General features: G+C 38.4%; 3 protein-coding genes and 1 long non-coding RNA gene across 5 annotated transcripts in view; 2 read left to right on the top strand and 2 right to left on the bottom strand.

Moving 5' to 3' along the window:
- Window positions 1-173: 173 nt before the first annotated feature.
- On the top strand, window positions 174-905 carry LOC148982061 (uncharacterized). The gene is made up of 3 exons (XR_016155186.1): window positions 174-237; window positions 661-775; window positions 851-905. It is a non-coding gene; the product is annotated as an uncharacterized LOC148982061 (long non-coding RNA).
- A 667-nt stretch (window positions 906-1,572) lies between these two features.
- Window positions 1,573-19,166, top strand: part of LOC120489195 (retinol dehydrogenase 8) — a 35,825-nt gene continuing 18,231 nt past the window's right edge. The window contains exons 1-2 of the mRNA XM_039685879.2: window positions 1,573-1,663; window positions 1,739-1,788. The gene's annotated coding sequence lies outside the window, so the exon portion shown is untranslated. The remainder of the gene's footprint in view (window positions 1,664-1,738; window positions 1,789-19,166) is intronic.
- On the bottom strand, window positions 4,438-14,120 carry LOC120489196 (heme-binding protein 2). The gene is made up of 8 exons (XM_039685881.2): window positions 14,035-14,120; window positions 13,889-13,948; window positions 13,717-13,798; window positions 13,501-13,621; window positions 5,212-5,351; window positions 4,971-5,134; window positions 4,779-4,883; window positions 4,438-4,683 (listed from the first exon to the last, which is right to left on the bottom strand). Coding segments are annotated over exons 1-7 (648 nt in total). The 5' UTR covers window positions 14,037-14,120; the 3' UTR covers window positions 4,438-4,683; window positions 4,779-4,804.
- LOC120489197 (heme-binding protein 2-like) lies at window positions 15,568-18,662 on the bottom strand. 2 transcript variants are annotated; one of them, XR_016155185.1, is made up of 9 exons: window positions 18,515-18,662; window positions 18,369-18,428; window positions 18,197-18,278; window positions 17,981-18,101; window positions 16,371-16,510; window positions 16,125-16,288; window positions 15,933-16,037; window positions 15,689-15,837; window positions 15,568-15,646 (listed from the first exon to the last, which is right to left on the bottom strand). XR_016155185.1 is itself a non-coding variant. In XM_089128782.1 (8 exons), coding segments are annotated over exons 1-7 (648 nt in total). In that variant the 5' UTR covers window positions 18,517-18,662; the 3' UTR covers window positions 15,568-15,837; window positions 15,933-15,958. The 2 variants fall into 2 exon arrangements, 1 of the variants encoding a protein (XP_088984908.1); XM_089128782.1 differs by having other exon boundaries at window positions 15,568-15,837.

Here is a 19,166-nt window from a genome sequence, read left to right as displayed (position 1 = left end):
GAGGGTAATAAACCTGAGTCTGTCACACCTTCCCAACAAGCCAGACCTCATTCACGCTGGAGACACGCTCACCATAAGAAAATAAACGCACACAGAAGCTGAAGCTAAAATACTATGGACACAGATTCATACGATTTTTTTTTAGCATTTGTTTATCAGACCAGCCCAATTATGTGATTCCCAAGTGTTGCGTCAACTGCATTTAAAGTCATTGCAGTCCTAAATACATGTATAAATGTAGGTGTGTTTTCAGTTTTTCAACGAACAGTATTTATATAATTTTTACCTCTTGTAACCACAGCCACGGTCAGGTGATCTGCGGGCGCTTCGGTCTGTGAAAGCGCCGGGAAACAATCTCTCGCGCGTGTACGTCACTCATTGTTTACACAGATATTTTGGAAGAGTTACCTTTCACTGTGAAGATCTAAACATTTAAATAGAAAATGAAAATGGAAGATGATTTCAATATATAATTTTTTTTCACTTGCGCAGACCGAAGCGTTCGCAGATCACTTGGTTACAAGAGGTAAAAACGATATAAATACTGTTCGTTTTCTCACACAAACCGCTCGTTTCGTGTCTTAGGCCATCAATGTGTACTTACATTTACGAGTCATTAAATCATGTTTAATTTGGACTTCTCTGTGCATGCTCTTTGAGGTGGTGACCATAGACCTCCATTATATGACTGACAGACACGAACGGTTTGACCTAAAAATATCAAAATTGAAAATACTGCGGAAACAAAGACACCTACATCTTGGATGCCCTTGAGGTAAACTAAAGCATACCAAAAATTAATTTCAAAGTGAACTGTCCCTTTAAATTGTTAATCTCTTCTTATTTAAAGATAGTCCATCACCTTTGGAATCAAGGAGCCTAATGTGATGAAGAAAGCTGGTAAGTTCAGTGATGTGGGTCTGATGTAAAACAACTGAACCAAAAAAAAATCATCTTTTTAATGCTCATCTATCATAATATCTGCAGCATACAACACTGTAAAATTATATGACAAGTTTTGACAATGTGTTTTTTCATTGCTATACCTCATCAAAATAAATATTTTTATAAGTTATACGTAGATTGGATTACTCTAATGATTAAATGTAGGTGTGTTTTCAGTTTTTCAACGAACAGTATTTATATCATTTTTACCTCTTGTAACCACAGCCACGGTCAAGTGATCTGCGGGCGCTTCGGTCTGTGCAAGCGCCGGGAAACAATCTCTCGCGCGTGTACGTCACTCATTGTTTACACAGATATTTTGGAAGAGTTACCTTTCACTGTGAAGATCTAAACATTTAAATAGAAAATCAAAATGGAAGATGATTTCGATATATAAATTTTTTTCGCAACCAGCGCTTTCCGGCGCTTGCGCAGACCGAAGCGTCACCAGATCACTTGGTTACAAGAGGTAAAAACGATATAAATACTGTTCGTTTTCTCACACAAACCGCTCGTTTCGTGTCTTAGGCCATCAATGTGTACTTACATTTACGAGTCATTAAATCATGTTTAATTTGGACTTCTCTGTGCATGCTCTTTGAGGTGGTGACCATAGACCTCCATTATATGACTGACAGACAAGAACGGTTTGACCTAAAAATATCAAAATTGAAAATACTGCGGAAACAAAGACACCTACATCTTGGATGCCCTTGAGGTAAGATAAAACATATCAAAAATTAATTTCAAAGTGAACTATCCCTTTAAATTGTTAATCTCTTCTTATTTAAAGATAGTCCATCACCTTTGGAATCAAGTAGCCTAATGTGATGAAGAAAGCTGGTAAGTTCAGTGATGTGGGTCTGATGTAAAACAACTGAACCAAAAAAAAAAAATCTTTTTAATGCTTATCTATCATAATATCTGCAGCATACAACACTGTAAAATTATATGACAAGTTTTGACAATGTGTTTTTTCATTGCTACCTCATCAAAATAAATATTTTTATCAAATAATTTATTATTAAATTAAACAATAATTATAATTTAAACAAGTTATAAAAAAATTCAACTTAGTTGAACAGTCAGTTTAATGTAATGATTTACATTTAAACACAGTGCATTTAAAGCTTAAAACTATCATTACTAAGGATCAAAGCAAGCTGCTTCGTTATTATCATTTTGTTTTTTCTTTCTGTTTATGTAATTGTGAAGCGTATATTAATCAAAGATGCAAACATGTCACTAGGTGGCACTATAATACACAGTTTTACTCTGTTGGTAATAATTGAAAGCTTCTACATATGGATTGTTTGTATATGTACAGCCTAATGATTTACCTGATTCTTATGACACTTTCAGGTCAATTTAAAACGAATTGAGCACTTTATTGATGTCTGAGACAATTGTACTAGAAATGCCTGTATCAAATAATGATGTATGTCCAAAAACTGGCATACTGCAGTAATTTACTTACTTAAATATATTATGTAATGAAACTATAAAGCATAGTTCTATATACTTAAAGAAACGTAAGTAAATTGGGCCTGACCCCAGGGCAATGCAACCAGCATTTGAATTCATTTGAGTCTCTTTTTAAAGGGTAAAAAAAGCTCAAGCTCAAGTCTAGCTCTCAATCTTTTTGAAAAATGCAACTTAAATGGGTGTGGATAGCTGTGATAAGAAGGGAAGGAGTGGGTGTGGTATGGCCATCACTGTCATGTCCCATGCATATCGACTGTCACTAAAAAGCATTGGTAAAACGTGAGGAAATGCTAGATTATTTTATATAGCTGGCAAAGTTAAAGTCTTATGGACACTTTGTCCTTTCAAAAGTAACTGAATGTCCTGCTACATATATTTGCCTACAGTAATCGTAATTCTATTTATAACATATTAGTGTAGGCTACATGTATAATTATAATGTTGTTATATAATATACAGTGGTGTGAATAAGTGTTGGCACCCATGCTAAAGTTGCCTAAAATGAGGAATAAAAAAATCATCTTTTGGATTTTGATCTTAATGCCTTAATTAGAGAAATGAGGAAAACTCCAACCTTTAAGGACACAAATTTTCTTTGTGAATGAATAATGTATCATAAATAAATAAATGTTTTTCCTTAAAATACAGGGTGCATAAGTCATTGCCCCCCTAAATTCCCATAGAGTCAAGCAGATTTTTATTTTTAAAAGCCAGTTATTTCATGGATCCAGGATAATATGCATCCTGATAAAGTTCCCTTGGCCTTTGGAATGAAAATATCCCCACATCATCACACACCTTCCACCACACCTAGAGATTGGCATGGGGTACTTACTTTCCATAAGATCATCTTTCAATGCAAATCAAACCAGCTATTAGGCTAACTGAAGTAAAACCATTCATATCAGGATGCACATTATCCTGGATCCATGAAATAACTGGCTTTTAAAAAATAAAAATCTGCCTGACTCTATGGGAATTTAACATAGACTTATGCACCCTGTATTTTAAGGAAAAACATTTATTTATTTATGATACATTGTTCATTCACAAAGAAAATGTGTGTCCTTAAAGGTTGGGGTTTTCCTCATTTTTCTAATTAAGGCATTAAGATCAATATCCAAAAGATGATTTTTTTATTCCTCTTTTTAGGCAACTTTAGCATGGGTGCCAACACTTATTCACACCACTGTATAGTGGTTTATATAGACACTATATATGCATTCGAAAATGATACATTTTCCGCTTTAAAAAATCCTTCCTTGCATAGCCTATCTACGCACCCCCATAACAAAGATGGCTCTGCGGAGGTGAATGACTTCTCATTTTAGACACACACACACCTCTGAAGGGATGGAAAAGTCCTCGGGACCTAATATTATCGCATCACTCGCAAGACGCAACTTGGATTAGTTGTCAACCAGGCGAAGTCCACCATTCTCCACTTCTCGCAGCTCTCTCTCGTGAGAAAAATGTTTGTGGCACGGTGCACTATAGTTTAGATCATAGACTGTTTAGATGTGTCCGAGGTTGAGATGTGTCCAACCGTCCAGAGCCAGAGTCTACCCCTGGCAGCATCGCTGGGAAACATATTCAACCCACTTGGACTTTTGCGCCATGAAAACAAACACTTGCGTCCATGATTGCCTATCTCACGAAAAAAGTGGAAAAAACTCAAATTTAACCATTTTAACCCTACTATTAAATCTAACAGATGCTAACATTGTCTTCAATGGTGTGCAACACACATACCTCTGTTAAAATCTCAGAAAATTTGGTTTGGGGTTTCATGACCCTTTAAAACAATCAGTGCGGCAGTAAATGTCCACAGCCTACAGTTTAGTAAGGGTTCGCATATTTTCAGTGCAATTTTTTTTGTGTGTGACTGCATCCACAGCATCTAGTCTGACAAATTTAGCAATTGTGGCCATTTTTTAACCTGCACTGGCTAAACAATATATAATAATTGTAAAAAAAAATAAAAATAATAATACAATACACAAGATGTTTAAAATTATGTTTCTGTTTTATTTTTTTAAAACATATAAAATGCTTATAGAAAAAATACCATTCTTTCGTGTTTGACATTTTTCTAAGACAAATAGCATCATTTTTTTTTAAACGTTTGCCCTTTTCCTTTTTTTAACGTTCTCCATTTAAATTGTATTTATAGTAATCCTATACAGAACAAAAAATTAAGGTAATCTAGCTTGTTAGGACTGTAGCACTCAGGAGTTATACAGATCTGTTGCTCTGAAACAGATATTACAAATAAATATATGGTTAGACAAGACAGTCCTCCAAATGATTATTAATGGTAAGAGTTTTTATTTAGATGGGTTATTTACCTTGCTAGAAAGGAGCCTCAGAGAAATTATTCACTCTTAGGACACACAGGCTCACCCTTAGGAATAAACCAAACCTCATTGTGTCTGTTCAACAGCTTCATTGGGCTGCAAAACACATACAAGAATAAACATAAGAAATGAAGACATAACAGAATGTAGGTCTCAAAATGGAGGTATCATTAGGAAGCGCACCTGTTAAAGCCGACATTATAATAATAGTCTGTCTCATATGTAGCCTTTAAACTGTCCAGCGCTGTCTTAAGACTTTTAGCCTGTGATTTGGCCACGACTGACATCATCCAGCCCCCGTAGCTTCTGACGTACATCTTCATATCCGGAGTGTCTGTGAAGTATACCTGCAAATACATTGAAGATGGTTAATAAAGGGAGGGAGATGGGGAAGGATATCCAGTAGAATATCCCAGAGACTCACAGATGGATCCGTAGGTTTGGGTGGGTTGGCCTGGTACTCGGAGGGCAGGAGGAAGCTGAGGACGTAGACTGAGGACTGCCACATGGTTGCACTCGCATTGACTTTAATGATGACTGGTGCAGTCATGTCAATATTGGCGCCTAGAAAATGAGACATATCATTTGATTGTAAGGGCGAATCACATAAAACTTGTAAAAGAATTCACCCTAGCCATAAAACCCCCAAAATCTATGGCCTCCAAATTGCATTACCATGCATATAAACAAACAAATAGAATCAATAAGTTATGACATGTTTTTATTCATCAAAATAAATTTAAGCAATTTTTATCTTTATAAGTAATACAAGATTAAACTAATTTGTAATTTAAGTTGAAATAACTTAAATTTTTAAGTATAACCAACATGGATGTTTAAGGCAGCATGTTTTTTTGCAGGGTAAATAAAAATAAAAATGATTTCCATTTGTATAATATGATATATTGTATGGTAGCCATTTGTAGGCTACATTACTGTATTTGTTGTAGTTTAATACATTGATGCGCGAGTAATGAGAAATATAATTTAGCATGATGGGAATTAAAATGTCTAAGCGTTATAGTCATGTTTTTATACAAAATATCGGTATGTTGAAATCCCTGACCCGCTGTCAATCTCGCGTGCATTATATAGGTACGCTAATGCTATAGTAGCGTTGATCGTTTTTTCCTACAATGGAAATCAATGGATCTATCAACTGTCTGGTTACCAACGTTCTTCTTTTGTGTTCAGCAGAAAAAAATAAACTCTAAATAAAGTTTGAACAACTTGAGGGTCAATAAGTAATGACAAAATTGTCAGTTTTTGGTGAACTGTCCCTTTAATTAAAGCCATACTCCCTCCCCAAAAGAATTATACTCCACCCTGAAAATTCAGTGCTTATTTACTCAACTGTAAGACTGGAAAAAACTACCACTCCTCGAGTGGACAAAGGACCTTGCTAGAAATTAACTAGGATTACCCAAACTCACACAAGAATCTAGATGGTTTAATAAGTAAAACAAAAGTTAATACGGTTTTTAAGAGTTTAGAGATAACATACACACAAAGGAGGGTGGATGGGTAAACTCAATGCTAATTGCCAATGTTAGCAAATGGTACCATGTAAATCAACTTCTACCCCCTGTTTCACAAATGAAATAAGGTCTGACTAAATAATGAAATGCAACTAGAGAGTAGAGATCAGGGGCCTCATTTATAAAACTTTGCAAACGATTTGCATCAGAAGTGGCGTACGGATGAAACATAGGACGTGTGTACGCACAGAGATATTCGGATTTATAAAACCGTGCGCACGCACATCCTACGCATTTTTCCCTTAAAGGGTTAGTTCACCCAAAAATGAAAATTCTGTCAGTATTTACTCACCCTCATGTTGTTCCAACCCCGTAAGACCTTCGTTCATCTTCGGAACACAAATTAAGATATTTAAGATATTAAGATCGCTCCTGCATACAGTTCATAGGCTTCTTGAGGTACTGGCTCTTGCTGTCCTCGAAAAGTCATTAAAGACATCGTTAAAATAGTCCCAGTGACTACAGGGGCTCAATCTTAAGTTTATCAAACGACGAGTTATTCGTTTATTTCTCCCTCTGCGCGAGTCAGGTTACTAGTTTAATAGCGTAAGCTTCTGTTATTGTACGTCACACGCATCACACACACATGACCAGCGTCGGCCAATAGTGAGCCTACGTGTGACGTAGCTCTACGCAATCACACTACGTTAACTGACTTACAGGCTCATGGAGAAGGAAGTGAATAGTTGAAATAAAGTCGTTATTTTTGTTGTTTTTTTGCATACAAAAGTGTTCTCGTCGTTTGATAAACTTAAGATTGAGCCCCTGTAGTCACTTGGACTATTTTAACGATGTCTTTAATGACTTTTCGGGGACAGCAAGAGCCAGTGCCTCAAGAAGCCCATGGACTGTATGCAGGAGCGATCTTAATATCTTAAATATCTTAATTTGTGTTCCGAAGATGAACGAAGGTCTTACGGGGTTGAAACAACATGAGGGTGAGTAAATATTTTTTGGGTGAACTAACCCTTTAATAAATCACGATCAATTCTAAATGTAGTTAACATTCATCGATTGCGAAATCATGGCAAACACAGAGAGGAAAAAAAAAACATAACTTCACCCCAGTTCATATCCCAATGCAAGCAAAGCAGCAAGAGGTGAACGCCAGAGATTCTATTGTGGAGGAGTTGAGTGAATGTATGCGACAACATCATAACAAGCAGGACAATGTGCTTTCTACACCACCAAAGGTTCAGGGACAAAATAGTTTGCCCCCAGCTCAGTATGTTCAGCCTACTTCCTCAACAGCAACCACTAGAGGGCCAGCAGTGAGACAACACCAGCTGCTTTCTGATCCATATGTACCTATTAGGCCTTCGGTTCCTTTCCCAGAAACCCTCAGGTCACAACCTTTAATGGATCCCATTGTAAGTGCTGACAACTTAAACCAGCCACAACGTAATGGTCCTCCATGGCTATCTTCAGTCAAACATCAAATGAATCCCAGTTTTTATCCAAGTGATCAACAAGTAGGAAGGGATCAAAGACTGATGCCATCTGATCAAATGCAGGCGAATGTATTTTCTATGCCCAGTCTTCCATGGATGCCTCCAAGTTGGCCGACATTCTTTCCAAGTGGAGGCTTGTTAAGGCCTCCATACCTTCCGGATTACCCTTATCCAGTGTTGTATCCATCTCATAGCCAAAATGCTCCTCCTAATTGGGTTCCTTCCAGAGTTGCCACGTTGCCTCCTGGAGATTTATCAGCTGGATTTCCTTATGCTTCTCTTGGTCATCCACATCAAACTTCCTTAGAACAGCAGAGCACTAGAACAGCTGAGCAGCAGCAAGAAAATCCTTCCCTTATGTTCCAACAGAATCCTTTGACACCCAGAGTTATTACTGCAGCATCAGCGCCTCAGGGACAGCAAAGAAATCTGAATCCTATAACTGCATTTTCCCCAAATGGAATGCAATTGATGGTACCTGATCAGCATATCCCTATTCATTCAGCAGTGAATGTGCCCCACACAGTTCAGCCAGCTCTACATCCTCCCAGGTCAGCCCATATTGAAAGACTATCATTCCCTAATTTGAAGAGTGATGACCCCCAAGAGTTTGCCATGCTGAATATGGCTTTGAAGAATTTGTTACCCTCAGAGGAGACTGAGCAATACAAGTACCATATTCTTCTGGATCATTTGAAGTTGGATGCAGCTCGACTTCTTGCCTTGGCTTATGCCCATCATTCCCAGACTTATACTATGGCCTTAAATGCTCTACAGAAGAGACATGGTCAACAACCCCAGTTGGTGCTCCGAGAGATTGCTAAAATTAAGAACTTACCCTCTGTACGTTCAGGAGATTCTGCTGGATTTGGTGAATTTGCTGTATGAGTTCAAGCTCTTGTGGGAATGCTTCAATCCTGGGATAATGAAGAAGGAGCAAAAGAGTTATCTTGTGCATCCCATGTCCATCAGTTACTCAGTAAACTTCCAGCCCATCAGGTTGCCAGTTTTGCAAGATATGCCAAAACTACCCGACCAGACCAATCCTACAACTTAGTGAATTTCTCTGTTTGGTTAGAAGAAGAATCAGATTGTCAGAATCTGGCTACCCACGTGTTTGAACAATCTAAAGGTTTGAAGAAGTTCCAGGTAAAAGATGGAAGGCCTCCCAAAAGCCAATACCACAAAGCTACTTTCCTTCATGGTGTGAGTCAAGAAGTTTATCCCACTCAAAGGAACACTGAAGCTGGAAACCAAGAAATTATCCAACGGCAGGGCAGGAAGGAGGGCTTTAAACCATCATGTGCATACTGTGGCAGTAATAATCATCATCTCAGTCATTGTCCTGAATTTCAGAGCTGTGATATGGTAGGCAAACAGAAATGGATTGTTGACAATATTCGTTGTTGGAGATGTGGTTGGGCCCATAGATCATCGAAGTGTGACTTAAGAGGAAAATGTCCATTGTGTCAAGATCGTCACTTAGAAGTACTGCACGAAGTAAATGCTCAAACCAGATTCTAGGATATTTAATGTGAGCCGAGCAAGTGGCCTTAAGGTAGTGAAGGTAGTTCTGAGCCACAAAGGAAATACTCTGGAGACATACGCCATCCTAGATGATGGTTCAGAAAGATCCATGCTCATGTCTTCTGCAGCAGAGAGTTTAGGTCTTCATGGAGCGGCAGAATCATTGGTTCTTCGAACCATTCGGCAAGATACAGAGAAAATTGAAGGTGCAACTGTTTCCTTCTCCATACAAAGTTTTCCAACAACTAAAGAGGCCAAGGAGATTCTGATGAAATTACGTTCTTCTTTGGCTGAAGGAGATTTTGAGATTCAACAGTGGGCCAGTAACCACATCTCTGTGATTGACCACTTACCAACAGAAGCTCGTTCAGTAAACACTGACTTGTGGTAAGTCATAATGGCACAGATCCGTGCGAGGGTACTCTTGGACTCATTTGGCATTGCTTGCAGGATACTTTGAGCTACAAGCACCGTCTAGTGGAGTATCCTGTCTTAACACAGCGGGTTGTGTATCGGGTACTTGCTCGTCAGTACGACCCTCTGGGTTTCATTATTCCATTCACGACACGTGCTAAAGTTCTTCTACAACAATTATGGATGAAACCTAATAGAGGATGGTATAATCCAGATATCCCAGAAGGGATTTAGACCGCCTGGATGGCATGGGAAGGAGAATTGCCAGATTTGGTCAAGGTCCAAGTACCTCGATGGTATGGTAAAAAAAAAAAAGACTGGGAAGATCCATGCAGCAGAGAACTTCACATATTCTGCAATGCATCTGAAAAGGCATATGGTTCAGTTGCCTACATGCATCTGAGAAATGGAGTTGGTGAGATCTCTATATCTTTCGTCATGGCTCGTTCAAGGGTAGCACCGAAGAAGACCATTTCTATTCCTCTTTTGGAACTGTGTGCTGCTCTGACTGGGGCTCAGCTAGCGAACCTGTTGCTAAAGGAACTTACCTTGGATGTTCATAAAGTTACACTTTGGTCTGATTCTACAACAGTGTTGACCTGGATCCAATCCGAATCCTGCCGGTACAAGATCTTCATGGCAAATCGCATTACAGAAATTCTTGAGTATACGAGACCGAATCAGTGGAGATATGTTGACACTGCAAGTAATCCAGCAGATGACATCACTCGAGGCAAGAGACTTGCTGAATTGTCTGCAACTAGTTCCTGGTTTCAAGGACCAACCTTTCTATATTTGCCCCATGAGCACTGGCCAAAATCTCCAGCCTTAAGGACAGAGGAGGTTGGGACAGAGCTAAGAAAACCTTTGTTTTGTGGGCTTAATCAAGCACCAGTTAACTCTCCAAAGTCTAGTCAGTCTCAGTTTAATACCTGGTCAGAGTTGATTGCAGCAACTGTTGAAAACCTTTCTTTGGTCTTAGGAGCTAAGATCAAACCTTCTCAAACAGAAGCAGAAGTATACATCCTGCAACAAGCCCAGATGGAAGACTTCCCTGAGGAATATAAACTACTTAAAGATGGTCATGGAGTTCCTTCACACAGCTGTTTAGTTGGTTTGGCACCAGAGTATGATCCCTTTACAAAACTGATAAGAGTGGGTGGACGACTTCGTCAAAGCGAGGATTTGGATCTTGAAGCTATGTATCCAATTGTCTTAGATCCTAAGAATCATGTTACCAAACTTTTGGTTGCTGACTATGATACAACTCTGTATCACCCTGGACCACAAAGAGTGTTCGCCCAGCTTTGCCGGAAATACTGGGTTCTGAGAGGGCGACGGTTAATCAAGAAGGTCCAGAGATCATGTCTTGAGTGTAGGAAGTGGAAAGGTGTGCCTTCAGTTCCCAGAATGGCTGATCTACCAGTTTCCAGACTTCGCTTGTATAAGCCTCCCTTTTGGTCGACGGGTATGGATTGTTTTGGGCCTTTAACGATCAAAGTAGGTCGCCGACACGAGAAGAGGTGGGGCATTATATTTAAATGCCAGATGACCAGATGTCTTCATTTGGAACTACTTTCTGGTATGGATACTGACAGTTTCCTCATGGCCCTTCGAAGATTTGTTGCCTGTAGAGGTAGGCCCTATGAAATGTTATCTGATCAAGGGACTAATTTCAAGGGAGGAGAAAGAGAGCTCCGGGAGGCATTTTCGCAGCTTAGTCCCTCTTTTCAGGAGATGCTTGCCCAACAGCAAATTAAATTCTCATTTTATTTGCCATATTCTCCCCATTTCAGAGGTATTTGGGAGAGAGAGAGATACGGTCTGTTAAGATGGCATTACAAGCAGCTTTGGGAATGCAAGTAGTCTCCGAGGAAGTTCTGTATACAGTGCTCGTTGAAATTGCGGAATTGTTAAACTCAAAACCTCTCGGCTATGTGTCTTCAAATCTTTCAGACCCTGTTCCATTCACCCCAAATATCCTACTGATGTGGTGGCGAGATGCATCTCTTCCTCAAGTGATGTATGCAGATTCAGAACTACTTACCCATTGAAAGTGTAGACACAGTCAAGTTCTTGCGGACTAATACTGGGTCAGTTTTGTTAGAGATTATCTTCCAAGTCTTCAAACTCGTCAAAAGTGGGTACTTGATGGTAATCCTATTGCTCCTTCTGCCATTGTCATGATTGTGGAACCTCAGCTTCCTTGTAGACACTGGCCTATCAGGACTGTCCGTAAGATTTTTCAAGCCCTGATGGAAGAGTGAGAGTTGCTGAGATTTTCAGCAAAGGGAAATATTTAACTCGTCCTGTCAGCCGTCTTATTGTTCTTTCTGAATTGAATGATACTGATGGCGGCAATACTCCTAAGCGGTGAGCAGCCGGTAACAAAAAGTAGTCGAAGGAGAACGTCCTCGTCTCAGTTCTCGCACATGCGCCCATAAGGAAGTAATAGAATAGTTGAATAAAGTCGTTATTTATGTTTTTTTCGCACAAAAAGTAGTCTCGTCGCTTGATAAACTTATAATTGAGCCGCTGTAGGCACATGGAATATTTAAACCTTTTCTTTAATGACTTTATGAGCCGTCAAGAGGCAGTCCCTTAGGCAGTCTATGTAGGACTGATCCAGCTCTCAGATTCAATCAAAAATATCTTTATTTGTGTTCCGAAGATGAACGAAGGTCTTACGGGTAGGGTTGGGTATCGAGAATCGAGTATTGATTGGAACCGAGACTAACTTTTCGTTTTTCCCGGAATCGTTCAAAAGTTAAAATTTCGATTCCTAGTTTCGATATTCACAGTCCGCCGAGCGGAAGAAGAAACCACTGAACAACACCAACGAAGAAGCGTCTACCGGAAGTGTTGGCATAACCGCGCGAGTCGAACATGAGTAGTTTACGTCGGCGGTCCAAAGTGCGGCTTCACTTTTCTAAAAATAACGAAATCTCGGCAAAATGCAAATGCATTTGTGACGAAAGGAGTATTTGTGACAGAAGGAGTATTTCCTTGAGAAAGGATTATTTCCTTCCGAAAGACCGTTGGTTAGCAAGGTTAGCTAAACTTTTTTGAACCTGCCTCTTAAAAGAATCGGAATCGAGAATCGTTAGGAACCGGAATCGAAACAAGGAATCGGAAACGGAATCAGAATCGTTCAAATTCAAACGATACCCAACCCTACTTACGGGGTTGGAACAACATGGGGGTGAGTAATTAATGAATTAATTTTCATTTTTGGGTGAACTAACCCTTTAAAAATACATCTTCCAGTTGTAAATATCACACCAAATAGACTTGTGCTACCTGGGGACTTGTACTATCTGGGATATTAAACTGACATCTTAAAGACGTCTATAAGATGTTAGTAAACAGCAGATGTTTTCCAGATGAATTGATCTTTAACAGACATGGGATCTTGCAGATGTGCGTGTGCTATCTGGGGAAGTAATCGTTTATATATATATATATATATATATATATATATATATATATATATATTTTAAAGTCTTTTCCTACACGCATGTCGTTTCTTTAGATTCATTAATCCGGATCATATTGATTCCTGTCTGTTCACTTTGTGTCATTTTAATTTAAAGTGACAGCTTTGCGGTCTCATACTTGCATTATATGGACTCACATGTATTAATTACTTGTATAAAACCCTTTGTTTGTGTTCATCTGAAGAAAGAAAGTCATATACATCTTGTCCCTACAAAAATAGTGAAGTCAGGTTTTAAAGACATTTGCACCCGCACGATTGGCAAAATCTGACCCGCACAAACTCACCAGCCTCATTTTCTCCGGTGATGTATTTGAAAAGTTTCCTGAATGCTTTTGGAATCGCAACATCCATGAAAATGGATTCAGCTTCTGTGGTCACCCACTTAACAGCACCATAGTGGCGTACCTGTGGGAGAACAATACTTCATACTTCACACTGGTTGATGTGTTTGAGCTGGTCATTTCATTTCTAGCCATTTATGCTCTAATCTTGTATCTCACCTCATAGTCCTTCCCGGCACAAACCAAGTCATACAGCAAGCACTCTTTAGTCTCAGTGCAGAAACTATCACTGGTGGATTCACTGCGATGTGGAAACAAAATGCATGAAATATGACACTAGTGCACGTACAGTATAGTGTTTTTGGTGTAGACTGTGAAACATGAATCTCACCCGACTCTTGCATCTACAGTCAATGCAAAGAGCAGCACGGTCACCCCTGTCAGGAAAATCCTTTAAAACATGCAAAAACAGAAAGAATTAGCTTTCATTTAGGGTGCTCTAGAAGTCAGAGAGAGAGTAAAAGTGTCAGTACTTACATGTTGTCGAATTTTGTAACTTCAGGGTGAGAAGAGGAAGCGTGTGTGTGTAAACGTGTGCCTACAGGCTCTTATTTATACTTGTAATGTTATGAAATCTGTTCCCTCCTACAGGACACACTCCAACCCTGCAGTCATATAAGCATGTTAAGTAAGAGAGGCTCATCCCATCCACTAGGGACTGTATTTCATCTTTTTTTTTTCTATCCTTGGGGTTGAAAGGCCCTTTGAATCGATTATAATATTGTCAAATGTAGCCGTGTGCAATATTTAGTTTATCCATACAGTACTGTATATTGATTGTACTTTCATGTACATCTAATGATGTCGGTCGCATTTATATTTAATAGATAATTTGTGATTATGTCCTCAAAAAACCTTTTTTGTTGTTGTTTGTTTGGGAGATAGATGAAATAAGCAAACATTACCTTTGACCGCAGACTGAGCACAGCTCTGTTCATGGTGTGTGAAGTCATCCAGATGTTTTTTAAGTGGGCTAAATGTCAATATTGCTTAACTTCTTGAAGTAGAAGAGGAATATGTTTTTCAGGGGACAAACTGCAACTTTATTCCTTTGAGAAATGCTTGTTAGCCCATATAGACGGTTCTGTAAATGTAAATATTTTTGCTTTAACGTCTCTTTAAGGACATCACGTTTCATAGCCAAGTAACTATATCCTACAGAAAACTTTAGACCTTGTTTGATGGTCACATTGAGATCTCATGGGAAAGTGGTCCAGGCTGCAATCAAAGGGTTAGCTGTAAGGAAACTATTGTGTCTCCTATTGTTTAGTCTTGATGCGGACAATGTGACAACGTGTTTATGACAACGTGTTTTTACATTGCTATACCTCATCAAAATAAATCTTTTTTTTAAGCTATACTTATTTTTAAAAATCAGTTTAATGTGATTTACATTTAAACACAGTACATTTAAAACTTAAAATGTGGAAAAACTATCATTACTAAGGATCAAAGCAAGCTGCTTTGTTATTATCATATACAAGTGTATATTAATCAAAGATGCAAACATGTCACTAGGTGGCACTATAATAGACAATTTTACTCTGTTGATTATAATTAAAAGCTTCTGCATATGGATTATTCATGTACAGCCTAATCATTTACTTGTTTTTTTCTTATGAATCTTTCAGATCAATTTAAAATAAATTGAGCCCTTTTTTGATGTCTGAAATAATAGTACTAGAAATGCCTGTGGTTATGTCCAAAAAGTGGCACAATGCATTAATTTACTTAAATATATTATGTAATAAATCTATAAAACATACAAGCATTGCAAAAGTTTCACGGTCACTTATTAAAATAATCGGTGCGGCAGTAAATGTTTCTGGCTCCACAGCCTACAGTTTAGTAAGGTTTTGCATATTTTCAGTGTAATTTTTTTGTGTTTGACTGCATCCACAGCATCTAGTCTGTCAAATTTAGCAATTGTGGCCATTTTTTAACCTGCACTGGCTATGCAATATATAATAATTGTAAAAAAAAAACCCCAATAATACAATACACAAGATGTTTACAATGATGTTTCTATTTTATTTGTTAAAACATATAAAATGCGTATAGAAAAAAATACCACTCTTTCGAGTTTGACCTTTTCCTTCGATAAATAGCATCATTTTTTTAAGCATTTGACCTTTTCCTTAGACAAATGGCATCATTTTTTTAAACGTTCTCCATTCAAATTGTATTTATAGTACAAAATCCTATACAGGACAAAGTACTTGTATCTAGCTTGTTAGGACTGTAGCACTCAGGAGTTATACAGATCTGTTCTCTGTTGCTCTGAAACAGATATTACAAATAAATATATGGTTAGACAAGACAGTCCTCCAAATGATTATTAATGGTAAGACTTTTTATTTAGATGGGTTATTTACCTTGCTAGAGAGGAGCCTCAGAGAAATTATTCACTCTTAGGACACACAGGCTCACCCTTAGGAATAAACCAAACCTCATTGTGTCTGTTCAAAAGCTTCATTGGGCTGCAAAACACACACAAGAATAAACATAAGAAATGAAGACATAACAGAATGTAGGTCTCAGAATGGAGGTATCATTAGGAAGCGCACCTGTCAAAGCCAACATTATAATAATAGTCTGTCTCATATGTAGCCTTTAAACTGTCCAGCGCTGTCTTAAGACTTTTAGCCTGTGATTTGGCCACGACTGACATCATCCAGCCCCCGTAGCTTCTGACGTACATCTTCATATCCGGAGTGTCTGTGAAGTATACCTGCAAATACATTGAATTGGAGATGGTTAACAAAGGGAGGGGGGAGGGGGGAGGTATCCAGTAGAATATCCCAGAGACTCACAGATGGATCCGTAGGTTTGGGTGGGTTGGCCTGGTACTCGGAGGGCAGGAGGAAGCTGAGGACGTAGACTGAGGACTGCCACATGGTCGCACTCGCATTGACTTTAATGATGACTGGTGCAGTCATGTCAATCTTGGCCCCTAGAAAATGAGGCATATCATTTGATTGTAAGGGCGAATCACATAAAACTTTTAAAGAATTCACCCTATAAACCCCCCAAAATCTATGGCCTCCAAATTGGAAACACTCTAAAAAATACTTGATAGCACACATACATCACAGAGACGTCTATTTGATGTGTGTGTTTACATCTGGAAGACGTATTTCTAAGAGTGTTTGCTCATCTGCAATACGTCTATAGGACGTTTTCTGTCAGATGTCTAATAGACGTTTAGAAGATGTCTTTAAGATGTAATGATTTAGAATGCATGTTAAACTGACAACTTATAAACGTCTATTTGACATCTGACAGGAAACGTCCTATAGACGTATTGCAGATGAGCAAACACTCTTAAAAATACGTCTTCCAGATGTAAATAGGACATCAAATAGACTTGTGCTATCTGTGCTCATCTCCAATACGTCTATAGGACGTTTCCTGTCAGATGTCAAATAGATGTTTAGAAGATGTCTTTAAGATGTAATGATTTAGAATGTATGTTAAACTGACATCTTAAAGATGTTAGTAAACAGCAGATGCTTTCCAGATGAAGTGACCTTTAACAGACATCTTGCAGATGTACGTGTGCTATCTGGGGAAGTAATCTTATGAAAAAGAAGTTTGTTTTTTTAAGTTTGAAATATTAACATGATACATATTTCTTACCCGCAAGTCGTTTCACTTAAGATTCATCAATCCGGATCATATTGATTCCTGTCTGTTCACTTTGTGTCATTTTGGTGACAACTTTGTGGTCTCATACTTGCATTATATGGACTCACATATATTTATTACTTTCATAAAACCCTTTACCAGATAGTACAAATAGACGTTTAGAAGATGTCTTTAAGATGTAATGATTTAGAATGCATGTTAAACTGAAATCTTCTAAACCTCTATTAGACATCTGACAGGAAACGTCCTATAGACGTCTTGCAGATGAGCAAACACTCTTAAAATACGTCTTCCAGATGTAAACATCACATCAAATAGACTTGTGCAATCTGGGTTGTTTGTGTTCATCAGAAGTAAGAAAGTCATATCCCAGATAGCACAAGTCTATTTGATGTCCTATTTACATCTGGAAGACGTATTTTTAAGAGTGTTTGCTCATCTGCAATACGTCTATAGGACGTTTCCTGTCAGATGTCAAATAGACGTTTATGTCTTTAAGATGTAATGATTTAGAATGCTTGTTAAACTGACATCTTCTAAACCTCTATTAGACATCTGACAGGAAACGTCCTATAGACGTCTTGCAGATGAGCAAACAACCTTAAAAATACGCCTTCCAGATGTAAAAATCACATCAAATAGGCTTGTGCTATATCTGGCATACGTCTTGGAGAGCATGACGATAAAATTTTTGGTCCCTACAAAAATAGTGAAGTCAGGTTTTAAAGACATTTGCACCCCCACGATTGGCAAAATCTGACCCGGAAAAACTCACCAGCCTCATTTTCTCCGGTGATGTATTTGAAAAGTTTCCTAAACGCTCTTGGAATCGCAACATCCATGAAAATGGATTCAGCTTCTGTGGTCACCCACTTAACAGCACCATAGTGGCGTACCTGTAGGAGAAGAATAATTCATACTTCACACCGGTTGATGTGTTTGAGCTGGTCATTTCATTTCTAGCCATTTATGCTCTAATCTTGCATCTCACCTCATATTCCTTCCCGGCACAAACCAAGTCATACAGCAAGCACTCTTTCGTCTCAGTGCAGAAACTATCACTGGTGGATTCACTGCGATGTGAAAACAAAATGCATGAAATATGACACTAGTGCACGTACAGTATAGTGTTTTTGGTGTAGACTGTGAAACATGAATCTCACCCGACTCTTGCATCTACAGTCAATGCAAAGAGCAGCACGGTCACCCCTGTCAGGAAAATCCTTTAAAACATGCAAAAACAGAAAGAATTAGCTTTCATTTAGGGTGCTCTAGAAGTCAGAGAGAGCGTAAAAGTGTCAGTACTTACATGTTGTCGAATTCTGTAACTTCAGGCTGAGAAGAGGAAGCGTGTGTGTGTGTGTGTAAACGTGTGCCTACGGGCTCTTATTTATACTTGTAATGTTATGAAATCTGTTCCCTCCTACAGGACACACCTCTTACTTAAGCATGTTAAGTAAGAAAGTCTCATCCACTAGGGACAGTATTTTGATTGAAAGGCCTTTTGAATTGATTATATGATTGTCAAATGTAACCGTGTGCAATTTTCAGAAATGTCACGTTTCATGTGACGTTGGTCACATTTACATTTAATGGATAATTTGTGATTATATCCGGTTTGTTTGGGGGATAGATGAAATAAGCAATAAGCTTTGACCGCAGACTGAGCACAGCTCTGTTCATGGTGTGTGAAGTCATCCAGATGTTTTTTAAGTGGGCTAAATGTCAATATTGCTTAACTTCTTGAAGTAGAAGAGGAATATGTTTTTTAGGTGACAAACTGCAACTTTATGCCTTTGAAAAGAAATGCTTGTTAGCCCATATAGACGGTTCTGTGAATGTCTCTTTAAGGACGTCACGTTTCATAGCCAAGTGTACACAACTTTAGACCTTGTTTGATGGTCATCTTGTGGGAAAATGGTTCAGGCTGTATTCAAAGGGTTAGCTGTTAACTATTGTGT

The sequence above is a fragment of the Pimephales promelas genome, chromosome 3 (genome assembly GCF_988280905.1).
Source record: "Pimephales promelas chromosome 3, fPimPro1.hap1.1, whole genome shotgun sequence".
Taxonomy (NCBI): Eukaryota; Metazoa; Chordata; class Actinopteri; order Cypriniformes; family Leuciscidae; genus Pimephales; species Pimephales promelas.
Note: the sequence above shows the minus strand (reverse complement) of the source record. Positions and strands in the feature narration are given on the sequence as shown.

Excerpts from the sequence above, each read along its gene's own strand:
- LOC120489196 (XM_039685881.2), bottom strand. Across the intron at positions 13,622-13,716 it reads GTGCCGGGAAGGACTATGAG|GTACGCCACTATGGTGCTGT; the intron begins GTGAGATACAAG and ends GTTCTCCCACAG. Across the intron at positions 5,135-5,211 it reads CCAAACCTACGGATCCATCT|GTATACTTCACAGACACTCC; the intron begins GTGAGTCTCTGG and ends ATGTATTTGCAG.
- LOC120489197 (XM_089128782.1), bottom strand. Across the intron at positions 18,279-18,368 it reads ACTGTAGATGCAAGAGTCGG|TGAATCCACCAGTGATAGTT; the intron begins GTGAGATTCATG and ends TTCACATCGCAG. Across the intron at positions 16,038-16,124 it reads TATAATGTTGGCTTTGACAG|CCCAATGAAGCTTTTGAACA; the intron begins GTGCGCTTCCTA and ends TGTGTTTTGCAG.